This window comes from Borostomias antarcticus, assembly GCF_949987555.1.
Source record: "Borostomias antarcticus genome assembly, chromosome: 23".
Lineage (NCBI taxonomy): Eukaryota > Metazoa > Chordata > Actinopteri > Stomiiformes > Stomiidae > Borostomias > Borostomias antarcticus.
In genome coordinates, this window is record NC_140256.1 from 4,525,500 (window position 1) to 4,548,610 (window position 23,111).

A 23,111-nucleotide genomic window follows, 5' to 3' on the forward strand; every position below is an offset into this window, starting at 1 on the left:
GGGGTTAAAATGACAAAAATACTTCTTGTGAAGCTCATTTATCATGCTTCTCTGTTCCTTTCATGCATGCTGCAGCCTACTGTGCTGTTGGAACACATCATTGTAAATATACTGATTAGTTGCATTAAGGTTCGGTGATGACTAAAATATTGTCTGCTTTTTGACTAAATGTTTGTCAATAAATATTTTTCCAAGTTCTACAGGCTTTGCTTCTGTGATGCTAATGTGGCCCAGGGAAATGATCTTGGGGTTGGAAGTTGTATTTAATGCACTATTTATTGCTCAGCCTAAACTCTCACCCACTTACAGAATCCCCTCGGACCACTGTGATCAGAATCCCCTCGGACCCACTGTGATCAGAATCCCCTCGGACCCACTGTGATCAGAATCCCCTCGGACCACTGTGATGGTCCTCATCTCTTGGGACGTTCTGATGATGGGCCTTGAAAGTCTCTATCGGCTACATTGTCTCTGCCATAATTTTACATTTTCACAAATGCATCTGTCTGCCATTCTAAATACTGTGCACTGTATTCTTATTCTGTGCTATACTGTAGTACAATAGGCAGAAGATGCCTGAAATTGTTATACTTGGGGGAGAATTGCTTGGCTTCGGCTTCTGTGGTGTTGAGGAAGGGTAGACAAGTGGTGCGTTAGGCACTAGCCATCTTTGTTGTGATGGTCTGTCAGGAGAACATTCACTGGTGGTTACTGGCTCATCTCCAGTAGGTCTCGATCAGAGTGATCTTAACCTATCAACCGGGGTCTCGATCGCCCCGTTCTCCCAGAGGTGACGCGGCTGATGGGAATCTCTCAGACCGATAATCTCATTTCAGACCCTTGGCTCTCTCACAATTAGATTGGTTGCATTGAGTTCCCTGTCTCCATGATGGAGTGAGAGTACTTACTGCACACTTCTGAATGCAAAGCAAGAATCTCATGTCATATGCTTTCAATTCTTCTTTTATTTTATTTTTTATTTTTTTCAATATTAATGGTGGTTAGCTTATTTGTGTTTTTTATATATAAAGTAAAGTTTTATTTATATATATATATATATATATAGGTGCATCTCAGAAAATTTGAATATTGTATAAAGTTCATTATTTTCCGTAATTTTATTCAAAAAGTGAAACTTTCATATATAGATAGATTCATTACACATGAAGTGAACGCTGAACACATTGATGCAATAATTTGTGCAAAAGGAGCCCCCACCAAGTATTGAGTTTATACTGTAAATGAACATACTGTACAATCATAAAGATTAAAACAAAAAAGGAAATATTTAACTTTGTGTAATGGATTTAGAATACATGGAGGTTTCACTGTTTTAATTAAATTACGGAAAATAATGGACTTTTTCACAATATTCAAATTTTCTGAGAATATTGCATGATAGTGTATGATATGTCATGTATGCTCATTACATTACCATTACATGTCACATTCTGTTATTTCAAAATGTCACGGTGGCTGTACATCTACTGAGCAAATCCATTAGACCCCAGACATAAATCCTTTTCACTACATGTCTTTATTATTCACTTTATCTCTCCGTATGGATTCACACTTCCCCACAATCTTGTTACAGAAACCATTTTGTGGGAAATGTCATCGTTATTTGATTAGTGTCTCTCAAAGAGTAGCTCTCCTCTTGGACTTTTTCTTCCAGTGCGGTAAACACTCAGCATCCACTGTCTATAGTAACATTAGGTTTGACATATGAGTCACAGATGTATATCCTCTCACTTCTATGTTGATTAGGATTGATGACTAATATGGTCAATCCTTGCACAAGTTGATACAAGACAATTTATTGTGATTGATTATTGTGAATAATCTGTGAGAGACTTCTCAGTACAACACACCCAATATGCTTGATTGACTATGACCTGGTTTGTTTTGTTTCATGTTATGCAACACAGATGCTAATATTATTCAATGACTTGAAGCTCTACAGAGTTGGGTGAACGCCATCTGAATCTCTGTTAACTCAACAAGATACAGTATGGAAGTGATCCACAGAGAAACAATTCAGTTCCTGAAGTGACAGGATTTTGGATGGTATTGACCCTAACGCTGGTCTACAGGCCATGAGTTGCTCTCAATAGATGGCCTCTTGGTTCTCGTAGCAGTCTTTCAGTTCAGGTTCCACCCATGGACCATGCGAGGTCGGACCATCAGAGAGCCCAGTCTGAAGACACCTGAACAGCTCAGAATGACAGTCCATGAAGAGACTGTCCCTGGTGCGTCTGGCCAGAGATCAGCGTCACAGAGGCACACCGTCTGACAGGTCTGAGTGGGTGGAGCCGTAGCTTATGATGGTGAACTCTGTAGACATGGGCAGAGCAGGCTCTGGGCTCATAGTGGTCTGTGACAATAAAGGAAGGAGGAATGTTAATGAACGAGGTTATGGTGTTAAAACTATCTGAAAACATGGAACCACCTTCTCTGTTCTTACATTGTCAAACTTTCTATCACTGTAGACCTCGTTCTTGTCAATGAAAGTCAGCATGATCCAGTCACAGATGATGGAACACTGAAGGATATAACAGCGAAGACATGGATGAGAAACTTTATGTACATAGAGGAATAATAGAGTTCAATTCATAACCGCAAGGTAAAAGCAACTGGAAATAATCTCTGAAAACCTACTATTCCCACGGATGTCATGGCTGTGACTGTGCTGATGATGGTTGGGATGATGCTGAACTTCCCTGCCTGCAGAGACAACGAAGAAAAAGAAGAAACAGAAATGTGAATAAACCGGTGGGACAGTCTAACCTACTTCTAAGCAGTTTTGTTGTGAAGCGCATTGTGTTACATTCATGTCTGAAATGTGCTGTGAATATATACATTTTGTTTGATTTATTTATTTATTGATTGATACACTATGTCTGTGATGGTTTATTAAGATCAATTAACTCTAGATGATGAAATCAGATCCACTTACATGTCCATGAACTATTACATCCAAACGAATCCCAAAGGCCCTAATAAGTGTCCGGAACTCTTCCCCATCCTTGCGGTAATACTTGGCAAACCTATTGGCATCATTACATAATGAGAGACCCAGAGAGAGAGAGAGGGTGTGGAGAGTGAGACAAAGGAAGGTGTCAATGAAATGGCCAAAGTAAGTTTGGATGCAATGGAACCCACCCTCCCGTTTCTCTCTGTAAAGCACATTGTGTTGCCTCTGTGTATGAAATGCGCTATACAAATAAAGTTTGATTTGATTGATTTGACCTGTAGTTGTAACCAGAGCTGGCCATGTTCTTGCGGAGGTCCAGTCGGCGGAAGGAGTAGGTGGGGACACACATAGATGGGTCCAGGTCCAGGTCACACTTCCAGTTGATGAAAACGCCAATCACTCCTCCCTGACAAGGCCAACCAATCAGCTCTCCTTATTGCAGTTATAGTACAGACATCCTCTCAGCTGTGTGATCCTGTGGTATCATCATTTTAAGTCATTGTAATCAGATTCCAGAGATTTCATAGACGTCGAAATCAAGATTGTTTTTTTTTACTATACAGAATGTACGTCCAAGGTGTGGGAAGTGGATGGACAGGGATGTATGCTTACGGTTCTGCAGAGCTCACTGAATTTCTCCCTGGCTTGTTCCGCAATGTATCCCAGACGGAACACGGGACAGTATGGGTCTGTCTCTTCGTGGTAGTGACACTTATTCAGGTATCTCTGCTTATTTCGTTTGCGGTCTTTGATGTTTCCTCTGCCAATGAAATTCGAAAAGCAATAGATAAATAATCTCCTTAAATTGATGCACAATTAATGACCTTACATTGGGAGCCTAGCAGGTTATACAGTATATGGGTGGGTGTAAGTGTGACTCTACCTCAGCACTTTGAACTTGGGGAAGTGGATGGAATTCTTGATAAACACAGTGAAATTGATGGCTTCTTTTAATGCAGGCTCCCTGTTAAGAGACTGCACAAAGTTAGACCCCTGTACTACAGTATTATTACATAATTTGTCAAGACCAGGGGTCCTCTTGTCTTCCATCCTCACCGTACTGCTGCGTACTGCTCGACTGGACACCAGGACTGTATCTCACAGGTCTTGAAGGTAAGGTTGTAGTAGGGCACACAGCGCCCTGTTCTCCGTCCTGCAGAAATCGTCAGGAAAATGTGGGTAGAGAATGGAGAGATGGAAAGAGAGTCTAATCGGTGCTGATTGATGTAGCATTAGGTAGATCATAATCTGTACCGTTGCCATTAAAGTCAATCTCTCCTGCAATGCAGTCAGAATCTGTTGTGCAGTTGGCCTTGGGAACAGAGAAATGCTGTGAAGATGGAGCAAAGTGTCAAACCCGACATCAGACACCAAGTCAACAAATTGGTGCCTACAGTATGCGTATACTGTAGTGTCACAACCTCTGATTGACCTCTCACCTCAGCGCAGGTCCCCTGCCTCTGGTTATAAGTGACCTCACGTCTCAGTATTGTGCTGATCACATCTCCACCCTGCACATTGAATACCAGAACAGGATAATTCATATACTCAAATGCAATAAAAAAAAATATGATAACACAGTAATAACTACTTGGATTAGATACGTACTTGTAATGTACTGTAATGGGATTACTTGTTTCTTTTAACCGTGTTACCGCCATGTTATGCAAATTACAATGTAAGGGAGCTTTCTCTGACCCCTGAATAATCCCCTCAGTGTGACCTGTGGACTCACCTCCAAGGGCCGGACATACTCCACCATGTCCAGGACTTTGTCTCCCTGCAGCGCTGTGCCCTTCATCCTGGTATACACAGAGCTCTCTGGCCGCGTCTCACTGTCCTGATACGCTTTCTGACTTATAAACACATACCTGTTGAGGGATGTCACAACAACAGCAATATGGAGGACATGGCTCTCTGGGATGACTTAATCCGCTAAAGCAGTACTGTATTAACATGTTACATGGTTTTCAAGATAGGATAACAGTATTTTTATAATCATACTTTTGTAAATTGAAATCAAATCCATCCAAACCCAAATCCCTAGTGATTGACTGATTGTAGAGAATATCCCTCTGGTAGATGTCAGGACCTCTGGAAGACGTCACACCTGACTTATAGGTTTGATTTCTCCATCAACCTCATATGGTGTTTGCTTCAGTCTACATACGTAGATATTTAGATTTACATTTCGAACTGATTACAAACGATTTGTTAATAGTCAATTGATTATCCACAACGGTTTGTAAAGGCTTACAAATTATAGTTACAGTATTATAAATAGCTATAAATATGATTATAAAGTGTTATCAGTTATTTTATATCTTAGTAATAATTATTGTTTAATGGGTTTTCTTCTAAATACAAAGCCTGCGTAGACCCATTTGAATATAAAAATCAATTCCTCTGATCATTCTCGAATAACCATTGGGAAAACAAAATCTGTCATATTAAAATTGTTGTTTTTGGATCAGATTACACGAAGATGGCCGGTAATGGATTTGAGACCATAAACTCGATACGTCAATTAAGATGTGACTATGTTTTTGATTTTTTTTATTGCTTGTGAAAGGCATTTCCTCACAACAAAATATTTATTTTCTGGGAAGTTCAATAAGGCTTTAGACAATCAAACCGTGTGAATATACCTACTGTATACTGTATATAGTGAGCTCTATTCATTTTAGAGACCGCATCTTAAAGGTTACATTTAATCTAGCCACTCCTTTTTATGCAAAACTGTCTATTTATCTAAGAACAGAAAATATCGCACAATTTCATTAAATTTAGCCTGATATATATAATTTTTTAAAAGTTAGATTAAGATATCTACAGGTAGCTACATTTAGCCTATCTAGAGCACAGGATGACAAAACTTACCAGATGAAATAGGTGATCACAAGAAACTGAACCCCTCTATATATGACTCCGAGAGTTTTGTTTTTAACTACCATAACCTTCGGGGTTTCATAGTCCCAAAAACCAATAAAATAATCCCTGATTAAATCACGCAGTCCCATTATGAGTCTTGCCTGGACAGACTGGAAGTCCTCTCTGAAGTCCTTGTCCGCAGACATTTCAATGTCTCTCAATCTCTCTCTCTCTCTCTCTTTCTCCTCTGACTTTCTCTGTCCCTTGATCTCTCGCCTCCCTCTCTCTCTCTCTGTCTCTCTCTCTCTCTCTGTCTCTCTCTCTCTCTCTCTCTCTCTCTCGGACATCCATAGTTCATCTGCATTGACAGAATATTAGTTTGACCTGAAATATATGATTTTTGTCAACTACAATATCGATCAATTCACACATCTTATATCAATTTCTGTTGTCTTTGTGAAAGTGTAGGTTTATTCCAATATTCAAGGGTATGAAAGTAGCCTACACTATTGACACTATTTGGAAATAAGAGTGCAAATGCAAGGAATTTCGCTATACATTTTGAAAGTAGATAACATTATTGAGAATTTTGAATTGATTAAAAGACGCGTATAGTACGTGTGTGACTTTGATCTGATCAACCATTGCAAGTGGTGGACTTGTTTTATTCAGGCGTAAATATAGACAGCTAAACTTCTGGTCCTCCACGCAGCAGTGCAACTTCCACAACACGTGCAGCGTTCCCCACGGCTCTGCTCCTGTGGATAGCTAGCTAGAACAGTTGTGTTTCCATGATTCTGTAAAGAAGAAAAACATATCAACACACAAAGCTACTTTTAACAGTAAATATACATTCTTCACAAAATGGGTGGTCTTCAGAAAAAGAAGGTAAGCCCAGAAGGAGTCGCTGACAGATTTCTTATCCATCGATGAATGCTAACTTAGTTTAGCTGGCTTGGTGTAATCAAGCTGGCAAGATGACATTTTGTTGGCCACTTGATGCCAGATAACTGACATAATATTAATATGATGTACGAAATGCCCTTCATTTGCCTAACGTTAGTATGCGTATTACTTTTAACTTTGTCTCGAATGATGGCTGGCTAGGTAGCTAGCTAGCTAACGTTAGCTAAATAGCAATGCCGTTTTCCCATGTCTCTAACCATAGCTAGTCAGTTAGCTAGCCACGTCCTCACACAAGTGTTTCATGTCTGTTTCAGTTTGAGAGGGGATCTGCCACAAACTACATCACCAGAAACAAAGCTCGCAAGAAGCTGCAGCTGAGCCTGGCAGATTTCAGGTAGATACTGATGGCCGTTTAGCCAAAGCCGCCATAAACATAGTATTCATGGGTTTCAAATGTAGTCCTAGACCTGCCATGTTGGGGACCAACACAGGTGTTTCAAATGAATTAATTAGTTCTACTGCATAGGATTCTATGCAGTAGAGCCAATCAGATAAATTGAAACACCTGTGTTGGTCCCCAACATGGCAGGTCTAGGACTACATTTGAAACCCATGAATATGTTGTGGTGGACATTAGCTATTTCCTTGCAGCCTTCTGTCACCTTTATTGCCTATCGCTGTCAAATTCTAAGTCCCTTCGTCCTTTGTCTTGGCTCTCCGTGTTATTATTATTATTATTTTAAATAAATCACTTAATCCAACTTTTCTGGCCACAGACGCCTGTGTATTCTGAAAGGAATCTATCCCCACGAGCCCAAGCACAAGAAGAAGGTGAACAAGGGATCTACAGCCCCGAGGACATTCTATCTGCTAAAAGACATCCGCTTTCTCCTGCATGAGCCCATTGTTCGAAAGTTCAGGGAGTACAAGGTAATGCTTATGTATGTTGTGAACCAGTAGTTACACTTTTGTGTAATGTTATACCATTATCTGTCATCTGCAAACTTGTTTGGAGCAACTGGTAAAAAAGTGTAAACCCCTGACATGTTTATCCCATCATGTGTTTGGCAGGTGTTTGTGCGTAAACTGAGGAAGGCCTATGGGAAGTCAGAATGGACTGGTGTGGAGCGACTGAGGGAGAACAAGCCAGGATATAAACTCGACCACATCATCAAGGAGAGGTGATTCCAAGCAGTGTAGTACTTCTGACCAACACCAGAGGGCATTAGTGAGCCCTGTTTACTGTGAACACAACCGTGAAGTTGTCAGACTTTGGGGGGTCTCAAAACTGTGGCTTGAAACCCAGTGAGTGATGTCTGACATGTTGCTGTTTGTGTGTCAGGTACCCTACATTCATAGATGCCCTTCGTGACATCGACGACGCCCTCTCCATGTGCTTCCTGTTCTCTACGTTCGCCCGCACAGGGAAGTGCCACGTTCAGACCATCCAGCTGTGTCGGCGCCTCACAGTGGAATGGATGAACTACATAATCACATCTCGCGGGCTCAAGAAGGTAGGAGAAACCAGGGCTGCGTTCCGAATCGCATACTTCTACTTATTACTACTAGTATGTACGACAGCTGCCCCTAGAAAGTATGTACTTTGCACGCATCCAGTTGGGACATACTACCTTGTCATAACATTGTGCCTTGAAATTTGACCACATCTGTCGCAGTCCATATAGTGGCATTCATCCACAGTTGGGATTCATCATAATGCCTCCGGATGTAGTAGGACATCCTGGTATTTTTTCCATACTGCATGTGGCATACTATGTAGGGTTGCAGAATTCTGGGAATATTCAGAGTTGGAAACTTTCCATGGGAATTAACAGCAAATAACGGAAATAAACTGGAAATTTTCGGGTTATTTATACCAACGGTATTGTCTCCCTCAAGTGTGCATGGAGGGATCATCTTGTTGACCTAGAGGTTGATGATGCAGGGGGGCTGAGTTGTGTGTGATTGGCTGGCCACTTGCATGTGTTAATTTGGTGTTTTAGACCTCGACACATTTAACCCTTGTTTCTTTTCCATGACAGGTTTTCCTCTCCATTAAGGGTATTTATTTCCAAGCGGAGGTCCTCGGACAGACCATCACATGGCTGGTGCCCTACCAGTTTGCCCATGATGTAAGTGCAGAGCGATACCCAAAAAGTCCATGTTAGTGCACTCTATATGGGGCATCCGTATAGAGTCTGTCTGTCTGTCTGTCTGTCTGTCTGTCTGTCTGTCTGTCAGCAGCATTGCTTAAAAACTACCAGACCGATTTTCATGCACTTGAGCCCAAGGAAGAACCCATTCAATTTTGGACCAGATCCGAATCAGGGCGTATCCACAAATTGTTCTTCACTTTCGTTAAAGGAATATGCTCGTTTTTGACAACCTGGACCTTATTTACGACATATTATAAGAAGTTTGACTCACCCAGATCACTTTTTTGTTGTTCGGAGGCCTGTAGAAGAAATATAAAATCCAGCGCGAGCCAGTATATCCATGTAATGGCGGCGCACGGGGCATAGGGAATGCCGTTTCTCAAAATCCATTTTCGGCCGCTAAACGGTTGTTTTCATCAATCACATTGCATGAATCGACAGTTGATATTCCTCTACGCCAGCCATTGTTGTTTTGGTGCCAAATAAGGGATCTTGATCCTCTGTAACATGGTCTTTATAAGCCGCTCCCCCACTTGCTCCAGCACGCATGCGCACAGGCCAGCGCGCAGACTTGCTATTCCGATGTGTCGTTATTTCTCGAGACTTCCAGACGTGCATCGTCTGGCCTCAAGTCCCACTCAGAGCAACAAATGCATTCCTCCTCTGTTGGCATAGGGTGACAATGTAGGCAAAAACACCACCAGTTACCATCTCTTCGGGAGCGTGCAGCGGTTTGTTCTCGAGCCAGCTGTTCCTCTCTCTGTCTCCTCACCCTCCTTTCAAGGAGCTCTTCGTCCGTATACTCTGGCTCAAAACGATATGGACGTCCGTCATATTCTAATTCATTTTCTAGATCCTCTAAATCTGACAAATATTCAGCCATATTGCACACAATATTCTAGGCACCAACAATCCGATCGTAGCGCAGACAATGTGAGCCGCGAGTGTAGCCTACAGACGGAGAATAGCAAGTCTGCGCGCTGGCCTGTGCGCATGCGTGCTGGAGCAAGTGGGGGAGCGGCTTATAAAGACCATGTTACAGAGGATCAAGATCCCTTATTTGGCACCAAAACAACAATGGCTGGCGTAGAGGAATATCAACTGTCGATTCATGCAATGTGATTGATGAAAACAACCGTTTAGCGGCCGAAAATGGATTTTGAGAAACGGCATTCCCTATGCCCCGTGCGCCGCCATTACATGGATATACTGGCTCGCGCTGGATTTTATATTTCTTCTACAGGCCTCCGAACAACAAAAAAGTGATCTGGGTGAGTCAAACTTCTTATAATATGTCGTAAATAAGGTCCAGGTTGTCAAAAACGAGCATATTCCTTTAACATGGCGAGATGGGGCATTGCATGTTGTGCATCAGCGCCATCTTGAATTAGTATTGACACAGTCTGTCAATTGTTCTGATTTGATCTAGAAATGTCTGTTGTGGGAAAATGAAATGAAAACCTGCCAGCTTTTGGACATGGTTACATTATAAAGACCGTTTTTACCTTTTTTTTTTTTTTTTTTTTGTTTTTACTCCTCTAAGGCCTGATCTCATGATCTTAGTTTTTTTATCTACGTCTGGGGAGAAAAAAAAATCTGAGTAAAATTTCCAAGCCCTGGTATCATCTTTTATACAATAACTGTTCATGTTTGCAAAGTCACTCAAGGTTGCCAGATTTGTGATAAAAATAAATTATATATATATATGTCAATAGTTCTCAAGCATCAATAAAGCACTTAGTCTTACATATCTGAATACCAGGATGGTGCACAGTATAGGTTGTATCAATTCTCAGTAAATCCTGCAAATATGCATGTATACTTATGTCACAAAATGTACAATTTCAGTGTATCCTGATAATATTGTATTGTGAACCATGTATCATATCTTGAGGTTCTTACTAATACCCAGCCCTTGTTTTTATCAAAGAACAGGCAAAGTGATACTGTAAATGCAGTATTTGACAAACTTAGATTGTTAACTCGGCATCGACTTGCCATCACTTTCACCCAGCTGGTTATTGTACTTTGAATGTGTTTCATCTTTACCTAAAAGGTAAATGATAGACTGTTTGCTATACGATAGCGATAAGGTTATTTGGATGAAGAGAAAGCTCACATTGGAAATTGATCCGGTTTGTGGCCCCTTTTTGTAAATGGTTAACAGGATGTTTTCACAGACCAGGTATTTTCTGGAATGAGTGTGTGAATGGCCAGATATGTTCTATTAGAAACCCTGACCTGTATTGGCTGTTTGTCTTTCTGTTTTGTAGCATCCAACAGATGTGGACTACAGAGTAATGGCCACATTCACAGAGCTATATACAACCCTCTTCGGTTTCATCAACTTCCGCCTCTACCAGACCCTCAACCTGGTCTACCCACCCAAGGTATTCTAACTCTCTAACCAGACCCTCAACCTGGTCTACCCACCCAAGGTATTCTAACTCTCTAACCAGACCCTCAACCTGGTCTACCCTCCCAAGGTATTCTAACTCTCTAACCAGACCCTCAACCTGGTCTACCCACCCAAGGTATTCTAACTCTCTAACCAGACCCTCAACCTGGTCTACCCTCCCAAGGTATTCTAACTCTCTAACCAGACCCTCAACCTGGTCTACCCACCCAAGGTATTCTAACTCTCTAACCAGACCCTCAACCTGGTCTACCCACCCAAGGTATTCTAACTCTAACCAGACCCTCAACCTGGTCTACCCTCCCAAGGTATTCTAACTCTAACCAGACCCTCAACCTGGTCTACCCTCCCAAGGTATTCTAACTCTCTAACCAAACCCTCAACCTGGTCTACCCTCCCAAGGTTTTCTTTCTCAGATCGTTCTCCACCCCTGTAAGACCATCTCAGCCGTGACATATCACCGCTTTCTTTTTAACCCACGTCAATGTGTGTGTTTATATACTGTATATTTTGATTATCCGGTCGAGATGGTTTGTGGTTCGTGTCGGGGCTTTTGCTAATCCCAGCCGTCTTTCCCCAGCTGGACAGCAAGGAGGAGACAGGGCTGAAACCAGAGGACGAGGAAGACTACGCCATGGATTCTGAGAGCTACCTGGAGGTGAGGCTGTGAAGCACAACGATGAGCCTCTTAAGACAAAACCTCTCTGCAATGTTGCGAGTTACCAGTCCGGTAATTTTGGCGATTATCAACGTCCAGGTGTGAGTATCTTTGCGGTAGAAACTGATCCTTGGTGCTGTCCCTGTCCAGAAACTGTCGGCGCTGAGTGCCAGTCTGGCGCGGGTGGTGTCTACGGTGGAGGAGGAGGAGAACCAAATGGACCAGTTCCCTGCTGACGGGGTAAGAACGTTACCACGCTTGCATCTCTAAAGACCGTCCATGTGCTCAAAACGACACATTATTACAGGGTAGGGGGGAGGCCTCAATCTTCAGAGCTTTGTAAGTCATTGTTATTAAAACTCAGTTCAGATGAAAATTGCAGACAAACTTGTTAAGGACGGACGGAGAGACTGAACACTCCCCTAACAGTCACGCCTCCTCACATGATCAGAGGTGTTATGTTTGGCACCAGGCCTCTGTGCTGGTTAGGCAGGAGGTGTTTGTAAACAAAATGATGACATTTCTCTACCTACCTGCCTGGGAAATATGTAATTCACCCCCCCCCCACCCCTCTCGTCCCTCTCTGTCTCTCTCTCTGTCTTTGTCTTCCTGTAGGAGGAAGTGGAGAAGCTGGAGGCCAGGGAGAAGGAACAGAAGGAGCAGGAGGCCCAGAAGAGGCTGTTTGAGGGGCTGAAGTTCTTCCTCAACAGGGAAGTGCCCAGAGAGCCTCTTGCTTTTGTCCTGAGGTGAGACACAAACTCACTACTATATTATGTTCATGGAACTATATCATGTTCAAGATGATGCCACTCTGTGAAGGAAGGCTGGTGGGAGGAGGATAGCGCGGGAACCCCGCCAAAGCTCACCCAAGGTTTTTCAGGGCGATTCAGTGGCCCTGCTGTGCACCTCAAAGGCAGCGTTGTTAGACTGACTCGACTTTTTCCTGCACTCTTCTCCTTCCTGTCTACGAAAGGTGTTTCGGGGCTGAGGTGTCCTGGGACAAGTCCCTCTGTATCGGCGGCACGTACGACGTGACGGACGAGACCATCACCCACCAGATAGTGGACAGACCCGACATGGACAAGCAGTACATCAACAGGTGAGGGGGCGCCACGCTGCACTCAGGGTCACACGGAGCGCTTTGAAAGGGTTTTATTACAACCGTTGCAAACGTCTTGTTTCCGTTTTACCATTTAAAAAAATTAATTACAAAAAATCTGATGCAGTCAAGTGATTTTTGAGCTATGAATTAACTAGATCCTGTGTGCGTCTAACATGGTGTGTGGTGCTGTGTGCGTCTAACATGGTGTGTGGCCCTGTGTGTGTGTGTCTGGTTTTGTTGGCTGCTTGATCATCCCCCACTCCCTCACTCCCTTGATGGGTCTCTGGCCCACAATGCCCCCTTTCAGAGGTCCCTCTTCCTGCCCTGGGGGCTCAAACGGACCCTGTTATCCCTGGCTTCCTGTGGGTGGCGGGGGGGTCGGGGGGGGGGGGGGGGGGGGGGTGGTGTCACGCCTAGCCTGACAGACTCTGACCTCATCCCTCCTCCTTACACAGCTCAGGCATCATGGGTCTATGATGGCCCATTCATCTCCATATAGGCTCCATCCATGTCTTTGCCAGTTATCAGTGGATAGTCTGTGAGCTCCATTGATCGTGACTTGACTATTAGACTTGGTTACGCAACCCAGACTGGCAGCAACATTAGTCTGTCTCGTCTCTCGGCAGGTACTACGTCCAGCCCCAGTGGGTGTTTGACTCGGTCAACGCCAAGATGCGTCTGCCTGTGGAGGACTACTTCCTGGGCGTGACCCTGCCGCCACATCTGTCGCCCTTCGTGGAGGAGAAGGAAGGGGACTACGTGCCTCCAGAGAAGCTGAAACTCATGGCCCTCCAGCGAGGAGAGAAGCCTGGTATGAAGCAGTCACCTCGCCCCTCTCCCTCTTTCTCTCTCCCTCTTTCTCTCTCTCTCTCCCTCTCTCTCTCTCTCTCTCTCTCTCTCTCTCTCTCTCTCTCTCTGTCTGTCTCTCTCTCTCTTTCTCCATCTGTCTCTCTCTCTCTTTCTCCATCCCTCCCACACTCCCTCTCATTCTGGTATCCATCTCTGTTCTCACAATTAAACGAACACATTCAATCCTAGAACAAGAAGAAGAAGAGGAAGAGGAGGATGACGAAGAGGAGGAGGAAGATGAAGACGAAGAGGAAGAAGAAGCAGAGGAGGAAGAAGACGACGAGGAGGAGGTGGCAGATGAAAAGAACCTGAAAAAGATGGAGCAGAAGAGATCCAAGGTCAGTAAACATCTGGCCGGCTTTACACACGGCACATCTGACCCTCCCGTCTCACAAGCCAATAAAGAGATCTGACCGACGACCGCGTCCTCAGAATGGACGAGAGGTTTGAAGCGCGCTGCTGAAATAAAGCGTCTGGTCTGGTTCTGTTTGTTTTGCAGACCCTGCCGGTGAAGGTGACCCCAGGCAAGGTGAAGGCAGAGAACCGCATGCGTCTGGAGCAGGAGGAGAAGGCCGAGGAGAAACGTCTGGCCATCATGATGATGAAGAAGAAGGAGAAGTACCTCTATGACAAGATCATGTTCGGCAAGAAGAGAACCGTCCGAGAGGTGAGGACCGCCTACCCGGTCGGCTCTGTGTAGCCATGGGAACGGATGCTGCGAATCCCCCCGCAGCCTAGCACCCCAAACCATTTGTTGTAGTGCTGTCACCATGGGAACGATAGCCGTGGTCTCTCCTCCTTAGGAGTGCCTGCGTGTGCGTGCGTGCGTGTCAAGAGGTTTTGCGTCTATAGGAAACTAGTAGCACACCTGGGCTCACAGCAGTACCCCCCCACCACCACTATCACCACCAACACTACTACTACCACTACCACTAACACCACTACCACTAACACCACTACCACTAACACCACCACCACCACTACTACCACCCCCACTAACACCACTACTACTACCACTAACACTACTACTACTACCACTAACACTACTACTACTACCACTACCACTAACACCACTACCACTAACACCACCAGCACTACTAGTAACACCACTACCACTAACACCACTACCACTAACACCACCAGCACTACTAGTAACACCACTACCACTAACACCACTACCACTAACACCACTACCACTAACACCACCACCACTAACACCACCAGCACTACTAGTAACACCACTACCACTAGCACCACTACCACTATCACCACCAGCACTACTAGTAACACCACTACCACTAGCACCACCACCACTAACACCACCAGCACTACTAGTAACACCACTACCACTAACACCACTACCACTATCACCACCAGCACTACTAGTAACACCACTACCACTATCACCACTACCACTATCACCACCAGCACTACTAGTAACACCACTACCACTAACACCACTACCACTATCACCACCAGCACTACCACTATCACCACCAGCACTACCACTAACACCACTACCACTAACACCACTACCACTAACACCACTACAACTAGCACCACTACCACTAACACCACCACTACCACTAACACCACTACAACTAGCACCACTACCACTAACACCACTACCACTAACACCACCAGCACTACTAGTAACACCACTACCACTATCACCACTACCACTATCACCACCAGCACTACTAGTAACACCACTACCACTAACACCACTACCACTAACACCACCAGCACTACTAGTAACACCACTACAACTAGCACCACTACCACTAACACCACTACCACTAACACCACCAGCACTACTAGTAACACCACTACAACTAGCACCACTACCACTAACACCACTACCACTACTAGTAACACCACTAACACCACTACCACTAACACCAGCACCACTATCACCACCAGCACTACTAGTAACACCACTACAACTAGCACCACTACCACTAACACCACTACCACTAACACCACCAGCACTACTACTACTGTAACACCACTACCACTAACACCACTACCACTAACACCACTACCACCACAAACACCACCACTACTACCACCCCCACTAACACCACTACTACCACCACTACCACTAACACTACTACTACTACCACTAACACTACTACCACTAACACTACTACTACTACCACCACTAACATTACTACTAACACCACAACCAGTAACACCACCACCACTACTTACACCACTACCACCACTTACACCACTAACACTACCACTACATAAACCACTACCACCACTTGGTAGCCAATTCCTGGTGTAGAGCTGCAGGGATAATGTTTAACAGGGTTAAATAGCTGGGCTCTGGAAAGCTTGTATACTAAGACGATAGCCTCTAGAGGTCACCTGACCTTGATTTGACTGTTTAAAACCCGGTACGCTCTCCTCACTGTTCATGAACCCAATCCGCTGTCCCCCTACAGGCCAACAAGCTGACAGCCAAGAGAAAAGCCCACGACGAGGCCAGCAAGGTGGAGAAGAAGAAGAAAAAGGCCAAGAAACAATAAGACATGTAACAGGATTATAATAAAGGACTTGTTTTTGTATGTAACCATGCAGAGTTGCATCCGTGGATGGTTGAAGCCTCATGATTCATGAGTTTATTATGATATGTATGAGTGTATGTCCTCTGGAGTTTGGCCTGGGTGTATCCTGTCATACATGTTGCCAGCTGAGCAGTTGGATGAGAACTGGCCTTGTGAAATTTTGATTCTGCCTCAAGCGACCATGGTGAGGAGAATGAACGTCTGCCTCGCTCTTGTTTGTATGACTCAAGATGTTTGCTGCGACTTTCCTTAAAGATTTGTAATTGATTCCTGTTATTTTAATTTGTTGTATTCTCTGTACTAAAGAAAGAAAATAAGCTTGTGTCCATTGATATTCACTTAGAAGGTAACATGGTGATTATAGCAATTGTAGGCATTGAATTCCTCACAATTGTAGATGTCGACTTCAGTCAACTTTATGGAACTCATTCTTTCAACCCGGTGAGCATGGGACACATGCAGTAGTCTCAAACTAAAGAATGACTTCCTGCTACTTGTCTCTACTACTGGGATTCCAATTCTCGTGGGTGAGAGGGCCTGAATAATTCACGGGTGCTGGCTGTGTGTCCAGATGGCAGCCCTCCGGGTTCATAGAGTTGATGGGCTAGCAGGCGGTCGATGGGGCCCAGAGGCCGAGGTCGCCATGGAGTCAGTGTGTGGGGGTTGACGTGACAGCGCGCGGGCGCTGATGACGACGACGGAGCGCCTTCCATCGGCCCAGTGATGGAGCTGTGATCTCAGTGGGCCAGGGGCCAGGCCAGTCATGCCCTCCGCTGCTCAATCTCCTCATTCACTGGCTCGGCTGACGAACCCCCCCCCTCCTCCTCCCTGTGGCCCCTCCCCACTCACCCGCATGCCTGATCGGCATTCCTCACATGCCCACCCAGTCCTGGGCTCAGCCTGGCACTCTGGGCGCGTGCACGCCTGGGCCCACCCCGCGCAACAAAAGCCTGAGTGTTGTGGCTGGGCACTGGGGGGGGGGGGGTGTGTGAAGACCAACACGATCCCCTATGTTGGCTCCCTGAGTGCTGAAGGGAAACAGTGTGGAGAGAGGAAGGGAGAGGGACAGTGACCAGTGCTATATGACCCCATATTGCTGCATCCTGGCTCTCAGTGCCAAATTAACTTCCGTTCCTAGTTAAGTGTCTTATCTCTATTCTCTACTGACACTATCCTAGTTTGCCTGATAGATGTTACTGTATAGTGTTTTGAAAAGACGCATGCAAAATCTAGAAGCTCAGATAGATTCCAAATCGATGCGTTGGTTCGCTTGTATATAACCCATTTTAGTACATGGTTCTGTAAAAACGTTAATGACATTAAACATGTTCTTGCCACAGAAAAGCTGAGTCGTGAAATACAATATCCATTCAGTGTTCTGATCTGCTGGGATAAAATAAGTTCTTTACCCATGGTCAAAAACCTTTTAAACAGTCCATTAACTGCACATTTTAACATTGTATCAATCCAATTTCCTTCAAAATGACAGCTTTATGTGCAGCCTGATAGGTTTTTAGTGTAGTATTGTCAGAGAGAGCAGGCTTGATCATTTGGCACAATCGAGGCCTTTGTGCTTTCCTTTTCTGCATTTGTTCTTATTCTACTTGCTATCAGCTTGCAGCTCGGACTCCAGTGTCTGCTCTCAATAGCCCTCTGTATGCAGACAGAGAATAGAGCCTATACATTGTCTCTCTCTCTCTTTCTCTCCCTCCTCTCTTTCTCTCTCACCCCCCCCCCCCTCCCTCTATTCCTCTCCCTCTTTCATACACACTGACAAGAGCAAGTCCCATGTGAGGGAGCATGACGTCACAGGTGTCTGAATGAGCCTCTCTGGGGTGCTCTATTCCGCTGGATCAGTTTTAGGACTGAAAGAGAAGAGGAGGTAGAGGCCCCAAACGTCAGGGGTGTCTGAAGAGAGGAGAGAGGGAGAGAGAGAGAGAGAAAGAGAGAGAGAGAGCACCTGCCGGTGGAATGGATCTCAGAAGGTTGCATAAATGATAAGGAGAGTGCGGGACTTCAGTGTGTGTGAGGCTCCTGACAGCATGTCTCTCAAGATCAGGACAGCGTCTCTGAGACTACAGTAGCTGAGGAGGAGACTGTCCACTCACAGCCATGCATCTGGGGGAGCAACAGCTGCCATAGGTTTCAACTCGGATTCATGCACAAGAGGGTAACGTGCCTATGGACTCTAATATACTCATACGTGATTACTTTGATACAAGTATTGTTTTGTTATTGTACAGCATATTTGATCTGATTATAGAAATTGAATTGATCCAGACTCATGTTTATGAAGAGTGAAATGGTGAGCTTTGAAAATATTTCTTTAAGTGTGTAGCCAGTATTGTTTCAGCCATGCTTCTGTTTGACGTTTATCTGCAGTTACTGTATGCCATGAACAGGCTATGTCAATATGCTCTTTTGCCTTGAAGGTTGGGGGCACTGGGTATGTAAACTGTATGTGATTTGTGGGGAGAGTAACTATGGATGGTATTGCAGCCATTACTTAACAGGTGCCACCATTTAAACATACTCTTACATTTACAGTACATTTGATCTGATATATTGCATGAAACAGCAACAGGACAACCAGAGCCTAAACAAACAGCAATTAATTAGGTGTGAATATTGTCTGCAGGGGACGCCACCCACTTATCTGAAGGGATGACATAAAACAAACGCCAGGTATTTATTATTGGCCCCTGGGGGCCACTCAGGTTTGGAGGCTGAATACAGATGCATCCCTGGGGCAAATGAAACACTATGCGTATAAAGCACGCAGAGTTCACTCCAGTAAAGCACCCTGGGTCCAGACTAGTTCTCCGATGCCTCCTGTCACACTGGGCTTGGAGGGCAGGAGAATGCTCCCCCACATGCCTCCATAAAGAGCCCTTCATGGCGCCCAGACAAAGGAGCAGAAAACAGGCCTTTTACACCAGCTCTGTGAGGCTATAGCAACTTATATAACAGCTGTTAATATGCAAAATGTCTGATGTCAATGCAAAATGGAGTATTGTTTCAGTGTATCGACTAGAAACAAAGGTCTTTTCTCTGATGAGGCTGTTCTCAGGATTCATGGTTGTGGAAATTGTCTTGTCAACGATGAAGCGGATTTTTTTTTTTTTGATTTAGTCTCTGGCCTGCTACAGGTGGAGAGTGTGTCTCCCACATTATTGTGTAATGCTGGGTCACTATACAGATCTGGTTACACAGTACAGGGGGAATGGCCGGAGCTGGACAGGATCACGTTACACAGCCATGCATTATTTACCAACCTGACAGGTGACACACACATGACATAGCCCCAGCTTAGTCTCACTGTAAAATGGTAAGCCTTTTATGGATAAGAATACTCCTGTGATGATCAGGTATTAAAGTTCATCTTAGAGCAGTCTATAATTGGCTACATGGGAATTGTGTCCTATGCTCTTTGGGAGCTTCCATTTGACAGTTCTGCTGTATGTGTTCCTGAATAATTGGACACATGAGACGGGATAATCTGACAAAAAGATTGTGATAGCACCTCTCTAAATCATTTTTTTGTGTGGATATCGCCCCAGACCCAGTGGCGTGCACATACATTTTGGGGGGCAGGTGCTCAGTGAAAAATTAGGGCACGGCGAGATGATGACGGGGGGAGGTGCTGACAGATCATTTGTATTTTGATTGTTGCGCGAGTTGTTGACGGGTGGGGGGGGCGGTTGTTAAGCAGGTGGGCAGTCGGCTAATTTAATTAGGGTACTTCACAACAGAGACAAATAAATGCTTAAAAGTTATAATTTGGAAACTGAGGCTTAGGGGGCAAACAATACACTCGTTTCGTTTATGTGTTACCTGGCTGGTTAGCTGTCATCACACGGGCACTCTGGATGGGGAAAGGGCAATGGAGGAGTAGCGCGCCTCCGTTTGTGTCCGCTTTTCGCGTTTACCGTTGACAAAGGAAGAGAGGGAGGGGAGGGGGAGGGGAGGGGCACGTGTGTGTGTGCGGGGGGAGCTGGCAAAATTACAACGCATTTTGGGGCATTATTATTACACGCTTTTAATCGAGAATTGATCAATGTCACCATGGGCCACATACAGTAGCCTAGGCCAACACTGTAAAAAAAAAAAAAAGTGACTTTCAACAGGGCACTTGCCCAGGGCAAAGGGCAGGTGCCCTAGCACCACCTCGTGTCTCTGTGCACGTCCCTGCAAGACCCTTCACCTTTGGTAAATTAGGATTACGGATAACAGCTGCCTAATGTTCATCTCATTTCCATTCCAGATAATCCTTTACTTGGGAACATGGTTGTCAAGCAGTGGAGGTCCATGTGTAAAGGTTTGGTCCTGGGTACCCTACTCACCAGCTGTATGATCCTGCTCTACTGCCTTTCTGCCCCTCAGGTCCACTTCAATCTGCCCGAGTAAGGCCCTTTCCAACTCATTAGTGGTTGTATGTATGTGCAGTACACAGCTACGATGCTGATTTGGTGTTTTGGACACATACATGTATCCAGTGTTTATGGTCTTTCTCTTTATAGGGTTCTGGTGCCTTACTCCTGTGCACACCGCCCCACCCAACCACACACCTTACCCATCACAAACAGCTCCCAGCATGCCCCGGGACAGGCGAGCCTCTGTACTCCTAAAGTGGACGTTATGTTCATGAAGACGCACAAGACCGCTAGCAGCACGCTCCTCAACATCCTCTTCCGCTTCGGGGAGAAGCACAGGCTCAAGTTTGCCTTCCCGGACAGTCGCAACGACTTCTTCTACCCATCGCTATTCCAGCGCTCCCAAGTGAAGGACTACAGGCCCGGGATGTGTTTCAACATCATCTGTAACCACATGCGCTTCAATGGACCAGAGGTGGCCAAGGTTCTCCCTACAGATACTTCCTACATCACCATCCTGAGGGAGCCGGCGGAGCTCTTCGAGTCCTCCTTCCATTACTTTGGCCGCCTGGTGCCCCTAACTTGGAAGATCCCAGGGGAGGACAAGCTGACAGAGTTCCTGCGTGACCCCCACCGCTACTTTGACCCAGAGGGCTTCAACTCCTTCTACCTCAAGAATCTGCTGTTCTTTGACTTTGGGCAGGACAACACTCTGGAACTGGGGGACCCACGGGTGGAGGATGGCATCAGGGTCATCGCAGAGCGCTTCCAGCTGGTCATGCTGGTGGAGTACTTTGAGGAGTCCCTCATTCTGCTCAAGGACGCCCTCTGCTGGGAGATGGACGATTTGCTCTTCTTTAAGCTCAATGCCCGCAAGGGCTCCACTGTGTCTAAACTGACCCCCGAGCTGAGGGCCAAGGCTCTAAAGTGGAACGAGATTGACTGGAAGCTGTACCAACACTTCAACGCCACCTTCTGGAGGAAGGTGAAGGCGTACGGGCGTAAGCGCATGGCGGACGACGTGTTGGAGCTGCGAAGGAGGAACGCAGAGATGGCAGCTATCTGTATCGAGGGGGGTCACGCCGTGGAGGCCGGGAGCATCCAGGAGACAGCCATGCAGCCCTGGCAGCCCATCGGAGAGAAGTCCATCATGGGCTACAACCTGAAGAAGAGTGTGGACAAGGCGCACCGCAGGCTGTGTCGTAAGATGCTCACTCCAGAGCTCCAGTACCTCACAGAGCTGGGGGTCAACCTGTGGATCACCAGGCTGTGGGGTCATATGAGGGATCTGATAAACTTTTGACCATTCACCATTAGAGAATAAAGTATATGAATTGTTTTGAGTGAGTGTGTGAATGAGTGCTTGTGAGTCATGGGGACGGAATGAGAGACATGGAGAAATGGCAGTCTTCTGTTTTTGTTGATGCGTTTTGTGTTGCATCCTCAATCATGGGGCCGTGAACTGTTTTTGTATAATGTCAGCAGTATTGACTTGTTTGCAAACTGTAATGTCTCTGATAGGTGCTTTCACAATCTGAAAATACATAATACGGTTCCCTAGAAACATACAGTTACATTTAATCTTTAAAACATTTTGTGTTTAATAGGGTTGGACCTGTCCCTTATTTTTGCTTTATCTGGATTGATGATTTTGATTGATTGTAATGGCAACAAATAGGGCTGACCATGAATAAACATGAAAGGGGGCAGAACATCTTTCGTTGGGACAATAAGGCAACAAGGAATGCTGAAATGTATCCCTCTTCCTCTCAATTCTGCCAGTCTTGTAAAATGATAATCTTCTTGTGTCTTCATCAAAAAAGTAAAGACAAATTAAACGCAGTCTCGTTGTCTTGTGTTGCCCAGAAAAAAACACGCTCTGTTTCATTATCAAACTCATTGATAGGCTATAACCGTAAGGTAAATCCTCCATAATACAAATTGCAATATATTATTCAAATTATGTTGATATGTCTATAATTGTAGGCATACTGAAATGTGTTACCACAGAAGCGAGCGAGCGTGCGCAGTCTGGCCGAAGAAAACCCAGCAGGTCACTTTTTTTACAGCGATTGGTCAGATATTCCCTGTAAAGAGCCAATAGAGAGTTTCATCCTGGACCGAGATATCTGGGTAATAAGAAATGTAGTTCTTACCAAGAAGAATTATTACTGGCAAGCTATGTCGATAAACTACAACTTCCAGCAACCATTTAGGGGCGTGGGCGGAT

At 45.0% G+C, this 23,111-nt stretch overlaps 3 protein-coding genes across 4 annotated transcripts; 2 read left to right on the top strand and 1 right to left on the bottom strand.

The window, feature by feature from the left end:
- Window positions 1-2,272: 2,272 nt before the first annotated feature.
- On the bottom strand, window positions 2,273-5,994 carry p2rx2 (purinergic receptor P2X, ligand-gated ion channel, 2; the record flags this gene model as incomplete). The annotated part of the gene is made up of 12 exons (XM_084457258.1): window positions 2,273-2,374; window positions 2,465-2,542; window positions 2,659-2,724; window positions 2,957-3,047; window positions 3,250-3,380; window positions 3,587-3,734; window positions 3,858-3,938; window positions 4,031-4,127; window positions 4,229-4,304; window positions 4,414-4,485; window positions 4,710-4,845; window positions 5,855-5,994. The coding sequence occupies 12 exons, from the start codon at window positions 5,992-5,994 to the stop codon at window positions 2,273-2,275; spliced, it is 1,218 nt and encodes a 405-aa protein (XP_084313384.1).
- Window positions 5,995-6,565: 571 nt separating this feature from the next.
- Window positions 6,566-17,576, top strand: pes (pescadillo). 2 transcript variants are annotated; one of them, XM_084457306.1, is made up of 15 exons: window positions 6,566-6,733; window positions 7,066-7,145; window positions 7,528-7,681; window positions 7,823-7,932; window positions 8,094-8,265; window positions 8,794-8,883; window positions 11,181-11,297; window positions 11,904-11,981; window positions 12,132-12,221; window positions 12,597-12,727; window positions 12,955-13,080; window positions 13,710-13,894; window positions 14,122-14,274; window positions 14,430-14,599; window positions 16,386-17,576. In XM_084457306.1, the coding sequence occupies exons 1-15, from the start codon at window positions 6,710-6,712 to the stop codon at window positions 16,467-16,469; spliced, it is 1,764 nt and encodes a 587-aa protein (XP_084313432.1). In that variant the 5' UTR covers window positions 6,566-6,709; the 3' UTR covers window positions 16,470-17,576. The 2 variants fall into 2 exon arrangements, with proteins under 2 accessions (XP_084313432.1, XP_084313433.1); XM_084457307.1 differs by having other exon boundaries at window positions 14,122-14,270; window positions 14,432-14,599; window positions 16,386-17,575.
- Window positions 17,577-18,417: 841 nt separating this feature from the next.
- On the top strand, window positions 18,418-22,662 carry gal3st1a (galactose-3-O-sulfotransferase 1a). The gene is made up of 3 exons (XM_084456916.1): window positions 18,418-18,678; window positions 20,773-20,911; window positions 21,029-22,662. The coding sequence occupies exons 2-3, from the start codon at window positions 20,793-20,795 to the stop codon at window positions 22,182-22,184; spliced, it is 1,275 nt and encodes a 424-aa protein (XP_084313042.1). The 5' UTR covers window positions 18,418-18,678; window positions 20,773-20,792; the 3' UTR covers window positions 22,185-22,662.
- The last annotated feature ends 449 nt before the right edge of the window (window positions 22,663-23,111 follow it).